At 38.8% G+C, this 17,161-nt stretch overlaps 1 protein-coding gene across 1 annotated transcript in view; it reads right to left on the bottom strand.

The window, feature by feature from the left end:
* The window catches only part of MGAM2 (maltase-glucoamylase 2 (putative)), a 77,117-nt gene that overhangs the window by 45,746 nt on the left and 14,210 nt on the right, over positions 1-17,161 (bottom strand). The window contains exons 4-14 of the mRNA XM_061414956.1: positions 11,636-11,759; positions 11,422-11,531; positions 10,961-11,115; positions 9,981-10,152; positions 7,052-7,151; positions 5,342-5,454; positions 3,791-3,916; positions 2,928-3,059; positions 2,738-2,836; positions 1,150-1,263; positions 485-569 (exon numbers count right to left, since the gene is read on the bottom strand). Coding sequence (XP_061270940.1) covers positions 485-569; positions 1,150-1,263; positions 2,738-2,836; positions 2,928-3,059; positions 3,791-3,916; positions 5,342-5,454; positions 7,052-7,151; positions 9,981-10,152; positions 10,961-11,115; positions 11,422-11,531; positions 11,636-11,759 — 1,330 coding nt within the window. The remainder of the gene's footprint in view (positions 1-484; positions 570-1,149; positions 1,264-2,737; positions 2,837-2,927; positions 3,060-3,790; positions 3,917-5,341; positions 5,455-7,051; positions 7,152-9,980; positions 10,153-10,960; positions 11,116-11,421; positions 11,532-11,635; positions 11,760-17,161) is intronic.

The raw sequence follows: 17,161 nt of genomic DNA, 5'->3' as shown, positions 1-17,161 counted from the left end.
AAAGCCCATGCACCACAACTGGAGAGCAGCCTCTGCTCCCACAACTAGAGAAAACCCGCACGCAGCGGTGAAGACCCAGCACGGCCAAAAATAAATAAACAACAACTTTTAAAAAAAGAAAAACGTTAACAAAATAAAGATTTACTTTAATGGCAGGTAATCTGTACCTTAATGTATTCTGATATTCTCTGATTATAAAGTTTAACATTGAACCACTTGCATGAAGGGTTTGGAGACAATGAACACGGTGGAAGTATGCAAAACTCTACAACTACAGAAGGTATGGATTATGGCAACAAAAAGGTAATCAGAGACCAAACAATGAAGTAAGGTCCCCAGCAAAAGAGTGGTCAGGGTGGTCAGGGTGTTTGGATGGGGAGTCCCTTGAACAGGAAGTAGATTGCTCTTGGCCACACCAAGTACTATTGAGGTTCTTTTAAACACCTCTCATCCCTCCATCACTAGGAAACAAGTTGAAACTTACGAGGTTTGAAAGGAGGAAAGTTGAAGTTGTTTACTTCACAGTCTTGATCAGAACTTTGTAGAAAGCTAGATACTTCATCCATTTCCTACAAAAACACAAAATACACAAAATGGAAAAGGTTACTGATGCACAGTTAGCTGTTGAGTAATGCTTACTGAATTAGAAGCCCCAAATTTTCTATCTACTTCTTTAAATATGGACTAAAAGTAGGTGATGCCTGATTTTATAAACAGTTAATTTTTTATATTTCAAAGAACTATCCCCACCAGCTATCCCCACCTAAAAAATAAAAGATGCTGGTGAAATAATTCTCTAATAATTAATTTTAAATTTTAATGAATCAGTGTGACAATAATTATATTAATAGCTTCTCATAAAACAGTATTTTTTAAGTTAAAATACAGTTAATGGAGGTAAAAGCTGAAGCCACGAGAAAACAAAGGACTTTCTCAAAAAGAAATAACCAGTTAGTGGCAGATCCAGAGTTAAACTTCCCAGAGTTTTGAGGAGTCTAACTTACTGCATATAAATTCAGCATTAAGTAAAAGGATTTTAAATACCACTAGGTCAAGCAAACTATTTTATTACAGATCAGAGTCAAAGTTTATCTCACAATTTGGAAAATTTGTTCCCAAAATAAGTTTGATCCTGAAATAACAACTTACAATCCACACTCCATCAAACTCCAGAGTTTTATAAAATTCACTGAACTGCTCTTTCCACCACTCAGTACAATCTGGATTAGTAAAATCAGGAAAAACTGTCCAGCCAGGATATGCCTAGAGAAGAAAGAAGGCTGTGGCAATTAGTCTGTTCAATGGTTCACTTTGGATTTATTTCTGGCTACCATTTCTTCTACAAGAAGCCCCATGCATCTTATCACTTAAGAATCAAAATTTGTGACTCTCTTCCTAAAATTTAATAGTAAAATAGGAGCAAAGAGCCAAGGAAAGAAAAAAGAAAAGGAAAAATAAGTCATTAAATAGATAAGAAGCCATCAAATGTCTTTTTCCTATTAAAAAAAAAGGTAAAATTTCATTATGTCAGGCCAGTTGGGAGAAAAACTGTTTAAAATACTGGAAATCTAACTAGATAATATTTTAGGAGAGAATGATTAAATTTCTCTAATGTGTTATTAATACACTGGTTTCAGCATATAAGCAATCTTTTTTAAGTGGTTAAGTGAACTTCATGCTTCTTACTCAGGCCCAGTTATTTCTCACCCTATCTTCTCTTCCTATCTATTCCTATCAAAGTGTAGCTTTGAACCTTTTCTACAAGTAGCACAAAGATACAGCTATAGCCAAATTATTGTAAATTATGAATTTATGAGATATAAGCTTTTGTGCATACTTTCTTGCTCATTTCCCCAGCAAATGTATAGATTGTAATTTAGGGACAATTTTATGCTCAAGTAATATAATGTATACAATTAATATATATTTATAATGCAGAAGTTTCTTAAAACTCAAGATAAGAGCTTGAAGTCCTTCCTTTAAGTGGACTGAACTCCTGGTCCTTCGTTTTAGGTGATGACAGCAGATCATAATTAGAGATAATTTTGGACCTCAGGGGACAGACATGAGGCAAAGAAGTCTCTTGCAGCAACATTCCACCCAGAGCAGGGCCAGCAAACTTTATTCTAACTGAATGCCTTTATAATGAACCCAACCACCCCCACTATGACTACCTCTGCCAACATCCTAGATCAAATGATTCGTGTTATTTGTTGGTCAGTGGAAGTCACACCACAACAAAGAGTAGCCCCAACTCACTGCAACTAAAGTCCGTGCAAAGCTACGAAGACTCACCACAGCCAAAAAATAGAATAAACAAATAAATCCTAAAAAGTATTTCTTCTCAATCATCTGTAGTATTGGAGAGTCAGGATATAGCTTTTTAATTAGACTAGCTCTGCTTTTCCCACCACAATAAAAAAATCATAATATTGAAGTGATAGAAATACTAATTATTACTACAACAGCAGTCACATTGCACTATATAAATGGATCAAATCAACCTGTTATATACTTTAAACTTATACATATTATTTATATATATATATATTTCAACTAAAAAATCCTTCAGAATTTTAATCATTCTATTATTCCATCTACTGATCTAAAAGTAATAATAAAAAAACCACTAAAACAGTAATGATACTGTAACTTGTTTTCTATCTACTCATCTTCATACCAAAAGTACAAACTTCCCAAAATGATTATAATTGCTCCAATTTTCTTGAGAAATTACCTGCCCAACAACAAAGCCTTTGTCCCCCAAGATCCACACTCTCTTTCTGCTTCCATTCGCATAAGGCTGGTAGTCAGAGTTATTTAAGATGCCAGGATTCTAATAAGTGAATATAATAACAAGTACTGTTTAGTAACTTTTTCCACTTTGAAAGGAAAAATTAGGCAACAGAATAAGTGTTTGAACGTACCATAATAATTACATATTTCAGTCCATTTTTATGTAACTCTTTGGCAAAACCTGAGAGACCATGGAAAGCCACTCCATCAATAGTGAAATCCTTCTTTTCATCCATGTAGTCTATGTCAGAGTACTGGACATCCTGAAAGACAGGGCTGGCCAACTGAGAAATAGGATCATGCTGATGGAAGATATTATAGCTCTGGTTCTTGATGATTAAAACTGAAGCCATAGTTCTTAACGATTCCAGAACTGTCCAGACTTGGCTATATTCTAGGAGTAAAGAAACTCTTTCTGAAAGATTACCAGCACTCTCAGATTGCAGGTTTGCCTTTTCATACCAATAGAAGCGTGTCATGAGGAATTGAGAAGAACTTGAGGTAGGGACTGGGTCTTGTTCATCCTTGTAACTTGAGAACTTGGATGCTTGACATAAAACAAGTTCTCTTTAAAGTGTGTTTGAATGAGTATATTAGTAATGTTATAACCATGTTCTAACTTGGAGCCTAAACATAGAACTAGAATAGATGATAAGAGGAGAAACTGGTCTTCTTGCCCTAAAACTGCCAGAGTAATAATTAACAAAGATAAATAACAAAAGCATAGAACTTTAATTAACCAAACTCTCATGCATGTGTATGTTTTGTGTTTGCATACCATCCTATGAGAAATAGGTGTTATTCTTAATGAGAAGATTGAAATGTGAAGGGGTTAAGTGACATTTCCCAAAGTCATGGGTGCATGAGCCTGTGGGGGTCGACCGGGGCTTTGTTGATAGGCTCTTGGATTCCAGATGCTATTTTTTCTCCAACCTACTACATACTCCAAAACATATGAAGTTCTTCTAAGTTGATAAGAGAAGTTCCAACTTACATAAGGGATCTCAGCTTCACGAGTTCGGTTTACAACATTTTTCAATCCATCAATACCACCATAATTCCTGCGACTAAGCTGGAACCCAAGACTCCAGTAGGGAGGCAAGAATGGTCGTCCAACAAGCTGCAAAGATAAATAAAGAAGTGTCTAAGCATTTAGAATACACACTGTAGCACCACATCTGACACAGAAAATACTCCCTTCACTTCATTTTCTCTTAAGCCCTCAGATCTAAAAATGTTGAAGCCAAGAGTAACCTCCTAGGGCAATTTGCAAAATTCTACAGCTCACCTAACTGCCTAAATGTATTCCTGACAACAGCAACATCAGAAAACAGTGGGATTTGCAGGTAATGCTTGAATCACAGTATAATATTGGGGGAAAGAAAGAAGCAACATTCATTCACTCAGTGAATCTTTTCTAAGTGTTGATATTGTGGCAAAGGATTGACAAGGCACTTGGGATATAGTGGCATACAGCAAAAGTGATTCCTGCTCTCACATCAGTGTCTAATTTCAGACAGCGATAAGTGCTAGGCATAAAGCATCAGGACTAATATTGAATGGGATGGATGAAGAAATAATGGACTATGTTTAAAATCCAATTCTATAGGTTGCTCAAGCCAACATTCTGAGAAGATCTCACATACAGCTCTGTCTTAAATGTTCCCTGAGAGCCACTGTCTTGTCCTTCCTTATGAGAGTCGCCTCAGCAGGGAGGCTCTCTCACGCTGAGTCCCCATGCAGTGTATATGCATCTTATTAGTAGCACTAATTATAAGGTGTTTCCTATTACTATTATTTCAGCCTTTGTTATATTTCTCCTCTGTTATTATAAATTGTGCCGTTTTGAACAAATCACCTCATTTTTCTGTACCTGATGCTTTTTGTCTGTAGCATAGAAAGTTTAGGCTAAATGGTGTCTAAAATTCCTTCCTGCCCTACAGTTTGAACCAAAAGTAAGTAGCACAGTTCCTTTTACACAGTTTCTTTTCACTAATTTTTTTTATTTGTTGAATGAATGAATAGATTTTGCTGATCTGTGGCCTTAGATCCTATCTTTGGAATGATTCATCATACAAAGATGGACTCTGAGCTCCTTGAAAACAGGAACAGGATGGCAGCTAACTTAGTTTTGCATTTCTCAAGGCTTGCACAGTGCCTCTTCAGCATGTAGAAGGCACTCAATAAATGTGCATCAAAATAAATGAAGAGCTGGGACTTTCCTGGTGATCCCACGGCTAAGACGCTGAGCTCCCAGTGCAGAAGACCCAAGCTCAACCCCTGGTCAGGGACCTAGATTCCACATTACACAACTGAGATCTGGTACAGCCAAACAAATGAACATGCTTCCATCTAATGAAAGACTCGCAGTCCCAGCTTTCGGAATCCATAATTCACTCACAATTTTAATTGTTCTCCTGTTAATTTATAATGAATGTATGAGATAACAGCAATAAAGATTGTGCGTGCATGTGGGCGTGCTATGTTGCTGCAGTCGTGTCCAACTCCATGCGACCTTCTAATTATCTAAACACCAAGCCCGTACCTCCAGATATTCCTGAACCACTTGTTCTGGAGTATTTCCCAGGAACACATAGAAGTCAAGAATACCCCCGATCGTGCGGTAAGTGACGGCAGGAGCGGGCTGAAGGGTGACCTCTGAAAGCAGTAAGATAAGAGTTCTTAGAATGTTATAGTTGGAAATATACCCATCTCTGGAATATGAATGCCTGAGTTATCCAAAACAGGCTCAGTCTCATTTTTAAAGAGTTGAAAATCACACATGTTCTTTTCTTTGGATGGTTGCTGAAGTTTACCAAAATACTCAGTTCAGTTCAGCCACTCAGTCTAACAACTCTTTGCAACCCCATGGACTGCTGCACACCAGGCTTCCCTGTCCATCACCAACTCCCGGAACTTGCTCAAACCCACACCCATCGAGTCGGTGATACCATCCAACCATTTCATCCTCTGTTGTCCCCTTCTCCCCCTGCCTTCAATCTTTCCTAGCATCAGGGTCTTTTCCACTGAGTCAGTTCTTCGCATCACTTGGCCAAAGTATTGGGCTTTCAGCTTCAGCATCAGTCCTTCCAATGAATATTCAGAACTGATTTCCTTTAGGATGGACTGGTTGGATCTCCTTTCAGTCCAAGGGACTCTCAAGAGTCTTCTCCAACACCACAGTTCAAAAGCATCAATTTTTCAAGGCTCAGCTTTCTTTATAGTCCAATTCTTACATCCATTCATGACTACTAGAAAAACCACAGCTTTGACCAGATGGACCTTTGTTGGCAAAATAATATCTTTATTGTTTAATATGCAATCTAGGTTTGTCATAGCTTTTCTTCCAAGGAACAAGTGTCTTTTAATTTCATGGCTGCAGTCACCATCTGCAGTGATTTTGAAGTCCAAGAAAATGAAGTCTGTCACTGTTTCCATTGTTTCTCCATCTATTTGCCATGAAGTGATGGGACTGGATGCCACAATCTTCGCTTTTGGAATGTTGAGTTTTAAGCCAGCTTTTTCACTTCCCTTTCACTTTCATCAAGAGGCTCTTCAGTTCATCAAAATATTCATCATCAAAATATCATTCATCAGTTCATCAAAACATTCAGCTCATAAAAATATCAATTCATCAGTTCATCAAAATATTCAGTTCACCAGAATATCAAAATATTAAATGAATAAAATACTAATGAATTTATTTTTTAAGAGAAAGAAGGACAAAATCTGTTCTTATCTGACCATATAAAAATACAAATGCCTGGGATCTGTGAGTGATTTAGCCTGAAGGAAAAGTTTTTAAAACCTTATTAGATGAGCTTACAGTTAAAAAATAAAAATGAACTCTTATTCTAGTACCATTAGTGCAGAAACTAGAGACAGATGGGGTGGCCTATGAGAAACCCTGCCAAACACAGCCTTGTTGTATACAAACAGACAGCATGGTTTGATGTTGAAATCCACAGGTATCTTTGGAAGGTGTTTATCAGTGGAGTCTATTATCTATAAAATATTATGGGTAACTTGCATCAGTAGAGAATACTGAATCAGTTTTCAATGAAAATAGCTTCCAGCTTGAACTGGATTTGTAAACAGGTTAATCTATGTTTGAGTTTCAGTTTCTATAGAAATATATTATAGGTCTAGTATATTAATACCTTCAACTTTAAAGAATGATCTCACTATGAAAACCATTTTTATAAAAGCAGCATTCCAAGACATATTGCTGCTAAGATAAAGAGATGTTTCCTACCCATGGCGTTACTGTTCATCAGAAAAACCCCGAAAGAGAAGCCGCTGGTGTCTTCTAGGCACAAGAAGAATGTGTGAGCTCCATATAGATTAATCATGCCCTGACAACAAAAACAAAAAGAAATAATGGTAGTACCTGTTGAAAGCATTTTTACTCATCCTAAAATAAAATCAAAAGCCATGCACAATAGATACTCTGTCAACATTTGATGTAGTTTAATACTGTACCAAAAAGGTTTTGCAATGGTAACATCAACAGGCAAATGGATAGACAAAATATGGTACGTCCATCCAATGGAATGCTATTAGTAATAAATAAGAACTGAAATACTGATTCATGATACAAGTGTCAACCTCATAAATGGTTTTTTTTTTTTTTTTTTTTTGGTTGTTTTCTTTTTGACCGAGCCAGGCCAAACTAATTTTCTGAAAGAATTTTTTAAATTTAATTTTACTTATTTGGCCACATTGTGCAGCATGTGGGATCTTAGTTCCCCAATCAGGGATTGAACTTGTGCCTCCTGCAGTGGACATGCAGAGTCCTAACCACGGGACCACCTGGGAAGTCTCATCAACCTCGTAAACGCTATGGTAAGTGAAAAGAACAGACACAAAAGACCACATATTACACAATTCTATTCTTGTAAAACATCCAACAAAGTCAAATCTATCCAGACAGAAAGCAGATTAGTGACTGGGGCTGGAGCAGGCAACTGGGATAGGGATGGGATTAAATCTAAAAGAGAAGGAGGATCCTACTGGGATAACGAAAATGTTCTGAAACTGGGTTATGATGACGGTTGCACAACTCAGTAAATTATTAAACTGTACACTGAAACTAAAACTATTAAATTATAAAGTTATTAAACCGTACACTCAACAGATAAATATGTTATAAATCGTATCTCGAGGAAATCAACCTGAATATTCATTGGAAGGGCTAACGCTAAAGCTAAAGCTTCAGTACTTTGGCCACCTGATTCAAAGAGCCGACTCATTAGAAAAGAACCCTGATGCTGGGAAAGATAGAAGGCAGGAGGAGAAGGGGACGACAGAGGATGAGACGGTTGGATGGCATCACTGACTCAACGGGCATGAGTTTGAGCAAACTCCAGGAGATGGTGAAGGCCAGGGAAGCCTGGTGAAGGCCAGGGAAGCCTGGTGTGCTGCAGTCCATGGGGTCTCAAAGAGCAGAACACAACTGAGCAACTAAACAACAACCACCACCAAATTATTTTTTAATTGGAAAATACTGGCAACAACACACAATAAAATGCTGGCAGAAGAAGAGAATATGATGAGCAATTTTGAATTTCTTCTTTATGTCTATTTTCCAATTTTTCTATAAATAACATACAAAAGTTTAAAATTTTAAAAAGGATACTGTATCACTCACAAGGCTGTGATGAGCACTGATATAAAAAGAGAGACTGTGTATAAATGTAAGTGCTATAAGAATAGAAGATATTGAGATTATAACACACAGAAAGCTTAATGAAAGCTCCCGGTATGATGTGGCAAACTTAGCCCCTGGTACAGAACTGATTACAGTAAATTCCAGGAAATGAGGAGAAAGAGAGTGAGCATGATATGCAAAGGACGGAAGGCCAGCAGGTCTATGCAAAATTAGGCTGGTTTTGAAATTATAGCCAGGAAGACTCAGTGCTTGGATAGAAAGAAAGTGAAAGTGTTAGTCACTCAGTCATGTCTGACTCTTTGTGACCCCATGGACTGCAGCCCACCAGGCTCCTCTGTCCATGGGATTCTCCAGGCAAGAATGGGAGTGGGTTGCCATTTCCTTTTCCAGGGGATCTTTCCCACCCAGGGATCGAACCTGGGTCTCCCACACTACAGGCAGACTTTTTACCAACTAAGCCATCAGGGAAGCTTCACTTGGAGAGAAAACAGGCTATGTTTTTAAAAATATTAAGAAGAAAGAAGGAGAGGTGGAGGGGATGAGGGAAGATAAGAAAGAGAAAAGAAAGGGAAGGGGAGAGAGGGAGGAGAAAGGAAGGGAGAGAGGGATGGAGGAAGGGCTCCTGTACTACAAATAAGTTACTGCTCTAAACCAGCTTTTCTCCCATTCTAATGTGCATGTGATTCACTTGTGGGTCTTGTTGAAATGCAGGTTCTGCTTCGTAGGTCTGGACTAAGGCCTGAGGTTCTGCATTTCTCTAACAAGCTCCCAGGTGATGCCAACCTCACTGTCTCTGGAATACACGTCAATCAGCATAACAAAGCAGCCAAAAGAGGCATTTTTTTTTTAGTCTACAAAGTTCTACTGAGAATGGCCCCCGCTGAAGCTTTTCCCTAGACACTACTCAGTTACTGAAGACAAACAAAGGTATTTTGCAGATGTTTTTTCTAGTATACATTAGGCTATAATATAATCATTAAATTATATTTTCCTTTAGGACTTCCCTGGCAGTCCAGTGGTTAAGATTCCAAGCTTCCATTGCAGGGGTACAGGTTTGACCCCCTGGTGGGGAAACTAAGATTCCCACATACCATGCAGTGCTGCTAAGTCGCTTCAGTCGTGTCCAACTCTGTGCGATCCCATAGACGGCAGCCCACCAGGCTCCCCCGTCCCTGGGATTCTCCAGGCAAGAACACTGGAGTGGGTTGTCATTTCCTTCACCAATGCCATGCAGTGCAGCCATAAATAAGTAAGAAAACTTTCTCATAAAAAACTACATTTTCCTTTAAAAGTGAGATGCTTTCCAAAATCTGTATATGACTGATTGTGAGTTTATAAACCTTATGAACAAATATTCTTCAACACAAACAGATCTATATAAACTGGGCAAAATATCAATGTAACTTCGTAGGTTACATCACTTGATGGTCTACTTTACTTTGTGGGTTACTTCCTGGAAAGAAGAGCAAGCACTGCTTGCTGTGAGCCATCGGCAGGAGGCTGGGAGCCTCACCTCGGTAGGGGTGGCGTCCCGGGTGAAGATGGGCCAGGTCTTCCAGGTCATGTTGTGGCGGTACTGCTGGTGCACGTGTTCGCCCAGCCCGTACACGTTGGCACTGGGCAGTCGCATGGAGAGCTGCAGGTACTGCTGGGCAAACTGGAGGGGCCCAATGCTGGTGTCCAACCTGGAGAAAGGGCCATGGAGTAAGAGCTGTCTGTGCCAGCAATCTCTCTGCTTCCCTGCCTGTCCACTGAAACAGCCGTTTCAGGTGTTACCATCATCTGCTTATATGCTACCTTTGAAGGCCCTTCTAGGGTGTCTCCGATTCTTTGATTCTCAAGGAGCACAGCCCTGGAGATATGAGGCCAGCTATTCAGTGCAACCTCACCCATCTACTTCCATCAGCGTCCTGCCAGGCACCACTCTGGATGCTTTATAAATAGCACCTCAGCACACACAGCAGCAGTGGCTGTTTTGATTCCAAGGAAACAGAGACTGAGGAGGTGAGGTAATTTGCCTAGGATCACACAGCTGAGTGGTAATTCACGTGTGACAAGATTGCATAGATTTCACTGACATTATTATCCTTATATTTTCTCCAGTACATTTTCTGGTTTAAGTTTAAGCTGCTGATAGGTGCTCACTGGTAAATTTTTCAGGAAATAATACTTTGGAATGATAAATAGTGAAGTTGAGTTCCAGTGTAAATGGTAATCTAAAAGAATAACATTACCACTTTTAAAAACATACATGAATCACAAGGGTATTTACATAACTGAGCAAATGAGCACATTACATTTCAGTATTCTTTGTTCTGCGATCATGACAGATTACCAGTGTTAATGATTTACGGTAAGAGCTTTGACATTTTTGAGGTTCAAACATTTTCCCAAGTCATACTCATCTCTTCAACTACCTGCAATTAAGTCAGAATGAATTGCACTCACTGGGAGGTATATTCAAAGGTACACAAAGAAGGTTGAAAAGCTCACAAGACTCTTTTGTTGCTGGCCCTCATTATCTTGATGCTGAAGGGTTTGTGAATGACTTCTAGATGATAGCTCAAATTGGAAGCATCAGCATTCCCATCAAAGAGCTTAACATTTTCATGGGGGACTTCATAGCGCATGTTATTGAAATCAGTGATCTGTCGGACGGAAAACAGAAAGGAGACTTCCTTTTAGAGCTTCTACAAAAATTTTCACTCTCAAATAACCCCCAGTAATGACAACTTCTAATTCTTGACCCTTGGTTTCCTGATTTGAAAAGGAAATAAAAAAATCACGAGTCCCCCATCAAATAAACATCAGTCTGCCCATCCTATCAGGAAATTCCTGCAGACAGAATCAAAGGCACCTCCTGCCTTCAGAGCTTATAAAGGAGAATGATCTGAACACAGCATGGAGGCTCCGCTCTCTGCAGAGATGTCTTCAGTGATAACTATCAAGCTAACCTTAAAATGGAAACGATTGGATGTCTGATATTCAGCTCTGAAGAGGGTGTCGATTACATCATATCCAAACAGAGATGGTGATGGCAGCCTTCTCAACTGGGCCTCATACTCTAGAGGTCAAGGAAGGAGAGAGAAGTATTTGGTCTTTATTTTGCAGTTAACTTATCTGGTCCATATAAAGTGATCCCGGGGGCAACATTAGAGCAGTGCTCACCTGTGCTTGTATTTTTAACCAAATTGCTGATTTCGTAGCCCCAGTTTCTGGGGAAGAAGCACCAGGGGATGGCAGTATCTGGCACAGGTTTCCAGCAGCACTTATATCTCTGTCGGCAGACATCCTATAACAACATCACAGAATGAGCATTACATGAAATGAAGGAAAATACTAGTCATCTATTTATTTGTAACAAATTTTACGCCAAGAAGAATTTCTGATGGGGCACAATTCCATTCAGTCATGTATTTATTCTTCTTTTATTCATACATTTATCCAGCCATCCAATATACATGTATTACCTACTCAACAAGGAGCTATTAATAATAATACAGATAAATAAGACCCAGTTCTTGCCTTTAGCAAACTTACAATCTTCTTGTAAATCCAGGTACTTACAATATGATGAGTGCTGCAATGGTGTGCCCAGGGGCTGAGGGGACACACACACCAGCCACAATGTCCAGCCTAGAAGACTGGGGTGGGGATGGGTGTAGGGTGGGATTCCAGGTAAGTGAAAGGAAAGTCCAGCCCTAATTCACTAGGAGGGGTTAGACACGTGACCAGCAGAGCAGGACTCCAAGCAGAGAAAGGAGCATTGCGCAAGAGACTCAGTAAATCTGTAAGTTCATTGTGCCAAGAATACCAAGGGAGAGAAATGAGACTGGAGGCTCACAGTATCCATACCAACAGTGAGTTGAATGCTGGACCAAGCACTATGGACTTTCTCACGAGGAAGAGTCATGGAAATAGCTAACAATATGTGGATTCCCAAGTGGCGCTAGTTAGTGGTAAAGAACCTGCCTGCCAATGCAGGTGAGACATAAGAGATTGGGTTGGATCCCAGGGTTGGGAAAATCCCCTGGAGGAGGGCACGGCAACCCACTCCAGTATTCTTGGCTGGAGAATCCCATGGATGGAGGAGACTGGCGGGCTATAGTCCATGAGATCGCAAAGAGTTGGACACAGTTGAAGTGACTTAGCATGCACACGGCATGAAGAAATGCATTTCTAAGAAGTAAGAAAAGGAAAGCAAAGGAACACAGAGAAAGTTAAGATCAAACTAGGATAGACAGTGATGTCAAACAAATTTACAGTGTCCACAAGATAAAAAATAAACCACACTTGGTCTTTCACAGTGCCTTGATTATAGATTTTTTAAAAATTACTATCATTTGGTGAGATGTATTTTCTAAAGTTCCTACAAATTTTCTTTTTCATGTGTTGCCCATCCTGAACCCCCCTCCCACCTCCCTCCCCATCCCATCCCTCAGGGTCATCCCAGTGCACCAGCCCTGAGCACCCTGGCTCATGCATCAAACCTGGATTGGCAATCTGTTTCACATATGATAATATACATGTTTCAATGATAGATTAATTTACATAAAAATTTGTTTTGTTATAATAAATTAAATGGATGGCAAGTTGAACCAAAATGTTGAAATAAGCACAGGTATTCACCTCTCCACCCAACTGATTCTACATGAATTGACAGAAGTATCATTAAGAAAGAAATTACAATTCCATTGTAAAACAGCAAAATATAGTTCAGTACAGCAGACCAGAAAAGTTATGAAATTCCTGAAACACAGAAAATCAACTTTATCAGCTCTAGGGAAAACACATATTTATAGCTTAAAACACAAGAGAAGAAAAAGAACTGCTCCAAGCTGGGTAGGTGTGAAGAAGTGGAAGAGAAACCTGGGATGTAGCCCTGGATGATTAATTGGGAAGCTCTCACAGCTACTGGTTAGCTCCTGCTAATGGGTGGGCATCTGAAAGTGTTTATTCATAGGTTAAGGGACTGAGGGAGCTTCCCAGGTGGCTCAGTGGTAAGAATCTGCCTGCCAATGCACGATGTGCTGGAGACATAGGTTTGGATCAGGAAGATCCCCCTGGAGGAGGAAATGACAACCACTGCAGTATTCTTGCCTGGAAAATTCCATAGACAGAGGAGCCTGGTGGCCTATAGTCCATGGGGTCACAAAGGGTCAGACAACTGAGCGACTGAGTAAGGGAGTGAGGAGACATGCTGGGAGCCAGAAGGTATGGCAACGCAGCAGCTAATAAACTGCCCCCACACAGGCCACCAGCACCACCCCAAGATAAGTATCCATTTTTCTCTCCAGCAGCCCTCTCCTCCTCAATTCTCAGCATAAGCTAAGGCAAATAGGGCAGGCAGTCATAGATAATGAAATACAAAGATGACAGTCAAGCCACCCAACATTTGAGAGAAACTAACATCATAATCCATACATGACTACTGGAAAAACCATAGCTTTGACTAGACAGACTTTTGTTGGCAAAGTAATGTCTTTGCTTTTTAATATGCTTTCTAGGTTGGTCATAACTTTTCTTCCAAGGAGCAAGCATCTTTTAATTTCATGGCTGCAGCCACCATCTGCAGTGATTTTGGAGCCCAAAAAAGAACACTGAAGAATTGATGCTTTTGAACTGTGCTGTTGGAGAAGACTCTTAAGAGTCCCTTGGACTTCAAGGAGATGCAACCAATCTATCCTAAGGGAAATCAGTCCTGAATATTCATTGGAAGGATTGATGCTGAAGCTGAAACTGCAATACTTTGGCCACATCATGCGAAGAACAGACTCATTTGAAAACACCCTGATGCTGGGAAAGATTGAAGGCAGGAGGAGAAGGGACGACAGAGGATGAGATGGTTGGATGTCATCACCAACTCAATGGACATGAGTTTGAGTAAGCTCTGGGAATTGGTGATGGACAGGGAAGCCTAGCATGCTGCAGTCCATGGAGTTGCAAAGAGTCGGACACAACTGAGTGACTGAACTGAACATCATGATAGGAAGGGACCAAACTTAATAAACAAATTGGAGGAAGCAGTTGATAGAAAAAATATTATTAGCCTTGAAAATAAATGTAATTACTACCTTCAGACACAGGCACACAGCAGTTGCTTCCATTAAGAAAAGCAATAAATAGTGCTGAAAGTGAAGATATCTAACAGCAAGGTTTAAAATTCAGTATTTGTACTGAATAACAAAAAGGAAACAATAAAAGAAAGAAGCATCAAGGCAAGAAAATAGTTTTAATTCAATTCAAGATTATCCAAGAACATAATACACAAAGATAAATAAATGGAAGTAGAAAGGGTAAGTCAAGTGACCAATGGACTCACAGAGCAACATTCAGCTAGAAGATTCCAAAAGGGGTGAAAAGAGAAATAGAGGAGGAAAGGGGGAACCAAGGAAAGAGAGAAAGTAATGTTATATATCACGAGCAACTTAATATACAACACAGGAAACTGGAAAAGAACAAAATAAAGCCATAAAAGCTACATGAAAAACTAATAAGTAAAAGCAGTAATTAATGAAAGAGAAAAGAAGCAAGTACCTACAGTCAATTCAAAACAAGAAATTTTTTTTCCAGGTAATAATCTAAGAATATGTGCTACTGTGTTGTCAGCGAGCATTGTAAAGTAAGCCAGACATCCCCATGAAATAGACCTAGCTTCTACTATTGCTTTGAAATTCTGTTTTTATTATAAACTAAATTTAAGTGTACAAATATGAGAATATGAATATGTGTTTAGGGACTTCTTATTATATTCTAATGGTGTACATATCAATTCCTGCTATAATTCCACACTGATAATTATTATAGTGTGAAGACATGTTTTGGTATTAGTTTGGCAGATCAATAAACCTAAAGGAGACTCTTTGAAAAGATCTAAGAATATGAAAACATTATCAAGTCCTATTTTGACAAAGAGGGAGGGGAGCAAACAAGATTAGGAACAAAAAAAATGCAGAATGACACCAGATACTAGGATTTCTTAACATAAATAAGAATTAAGAGAAAACTGTTTGCACAAATATTTACCAATGAATGGGAAACTGTAATTTGAATCTTAAAATAGTGAAACATTAGATAATCAAGATTAGATTAGAAGAGATAAAAAATCAAATGACCATTAACCATGAAAATTGTAAAAAGTAGTCAAAGGCCTTTCCCTAAAACAATTATATTTTGCCCTTATGATTTAAGGAATAGAATATTCTCATGTATATATATATATATATATATATATGTATGTATGTATATATTAAGAACAAGGTAAAAAAGCATTCTGATTAATTTTATTAAACTAGAATAATCCTGGCAACAAACTAGATAAGGAGAGGCCAAGCAAACAATCAAATAAAAATATAAAAGCCAATTTCACTTTAAAAAGATAGATATGTAAAATTTTAATAAAATGTTAGCAATCTGAATTCATTAGGGTATTAAAAGAATTAACTCATAATAGTCAAGAGAGGATTCTCAAGAGAATGCTACAGTGGTTCAAAATTAAAAAATCTTTTTAGTATAATTCACAACATTGACAAAAAAAAATTATATAATCATCTCAAGCACTTTTTAATATATAAAAATGACCCAAATTTTAAAAGCAAGTTATTAAATAAGATATAGAGAACAACTAAATTCAGGTGAAAACAAAACCAAAAATATATAAATATATGTACAAAATATATAAATACCTGTGTTAACATAGGCAAAAGCTTAGAAAATTCAAGGGAAGGCTACATACAAAGCTCTTGACCTGATTCTGGGGAGGTGATTTGGAAATAAAGAGAAAGCATTACAAATACGGACTTTCCTATTTTTATTTTGTACATAACTATAATGTCTGAATCTTTCATACTAAAGGAATATATCCAAGTATAGATTTTGTGATTTAAAAAACAAAAGAATATGTCACAATACTACTCATTTAGCAAGTATTTTAGATGCTGGTCTCTAAGATTCAGACACGACTGAGCAACTTCATTTTCACTTTTCACTTTCATGCATTGGAGAAGGAAATGGAAGCCCACTCCAGTTGTCTTGCCTGGAGAATCCCAGGGACAGGGGAGCCTGGTGGGAGTCGAGCAGAGTTGGACACGACTGAAGCGACTTAGCAGCAGCAGCAGCAACAACATCTACTATAATTGCTCTGAAAAATCACAGTATAAATGTGTATGCCTGTGACTGATTCATGTTGATGTATGGCAGAAACCAATGCAATATTGTAAGCAAGTATTCTCCAATGGTTTTTCCTGTGGTCATGTATGGATGTGAGAGTTGGACTGTGAAGAAGGCTGAGCGCCGAAGAATTGATGCTTTTGAACTGTGATGTTGGAGAAGACTCTTGAGAGTCCCTTGGACTGCAAGGAGATCCAACCAGTCCATTCTGAAGGAGATCAGCCCTGGGATTTCTTTGGAAGGAATGATGCTAAAGCTGAAACTCCAGTACTTTGGCCACCTCATGCGAAGAGTTGACTCACTGGAAAAGACTCTGATGCTGGGAGGGATTGGGGGCAGGAGGAGAAGGGGACAACAGAAGATGAGATGGCTGGATGGCATCACTGAGTCAATGGACATGAGTCTGAGTGAACTCCCGGAATTGGTGATGGACAGGGAGGCCTGGCGTGCTTCGATTCATGAGGTCGCAAAGAGTCGGACACGACTGAGCGACTGAACTGAACTGAACTGATCTTCCAATTAAAA

Source organism: Bos javanicus, chromosome 4, assembly GCF_032452875.1.
Source record: "Bos javanicus breed banteng chromosome 4, ARS-OSU_banteng_1.0, whole genome shotgun sequence".
NCBI classification, from domain to species: Eukaryota; Metazoa; Chordata; class Mammalia; order Artiodactyla; family Bovidae; genus Bos; species Bos javanicus.
The sequence above is the reverse complement of the archived record's forward strand: the minus strand, read 5'-3'. Positions and strand labels throughout refer to the sequence as shown.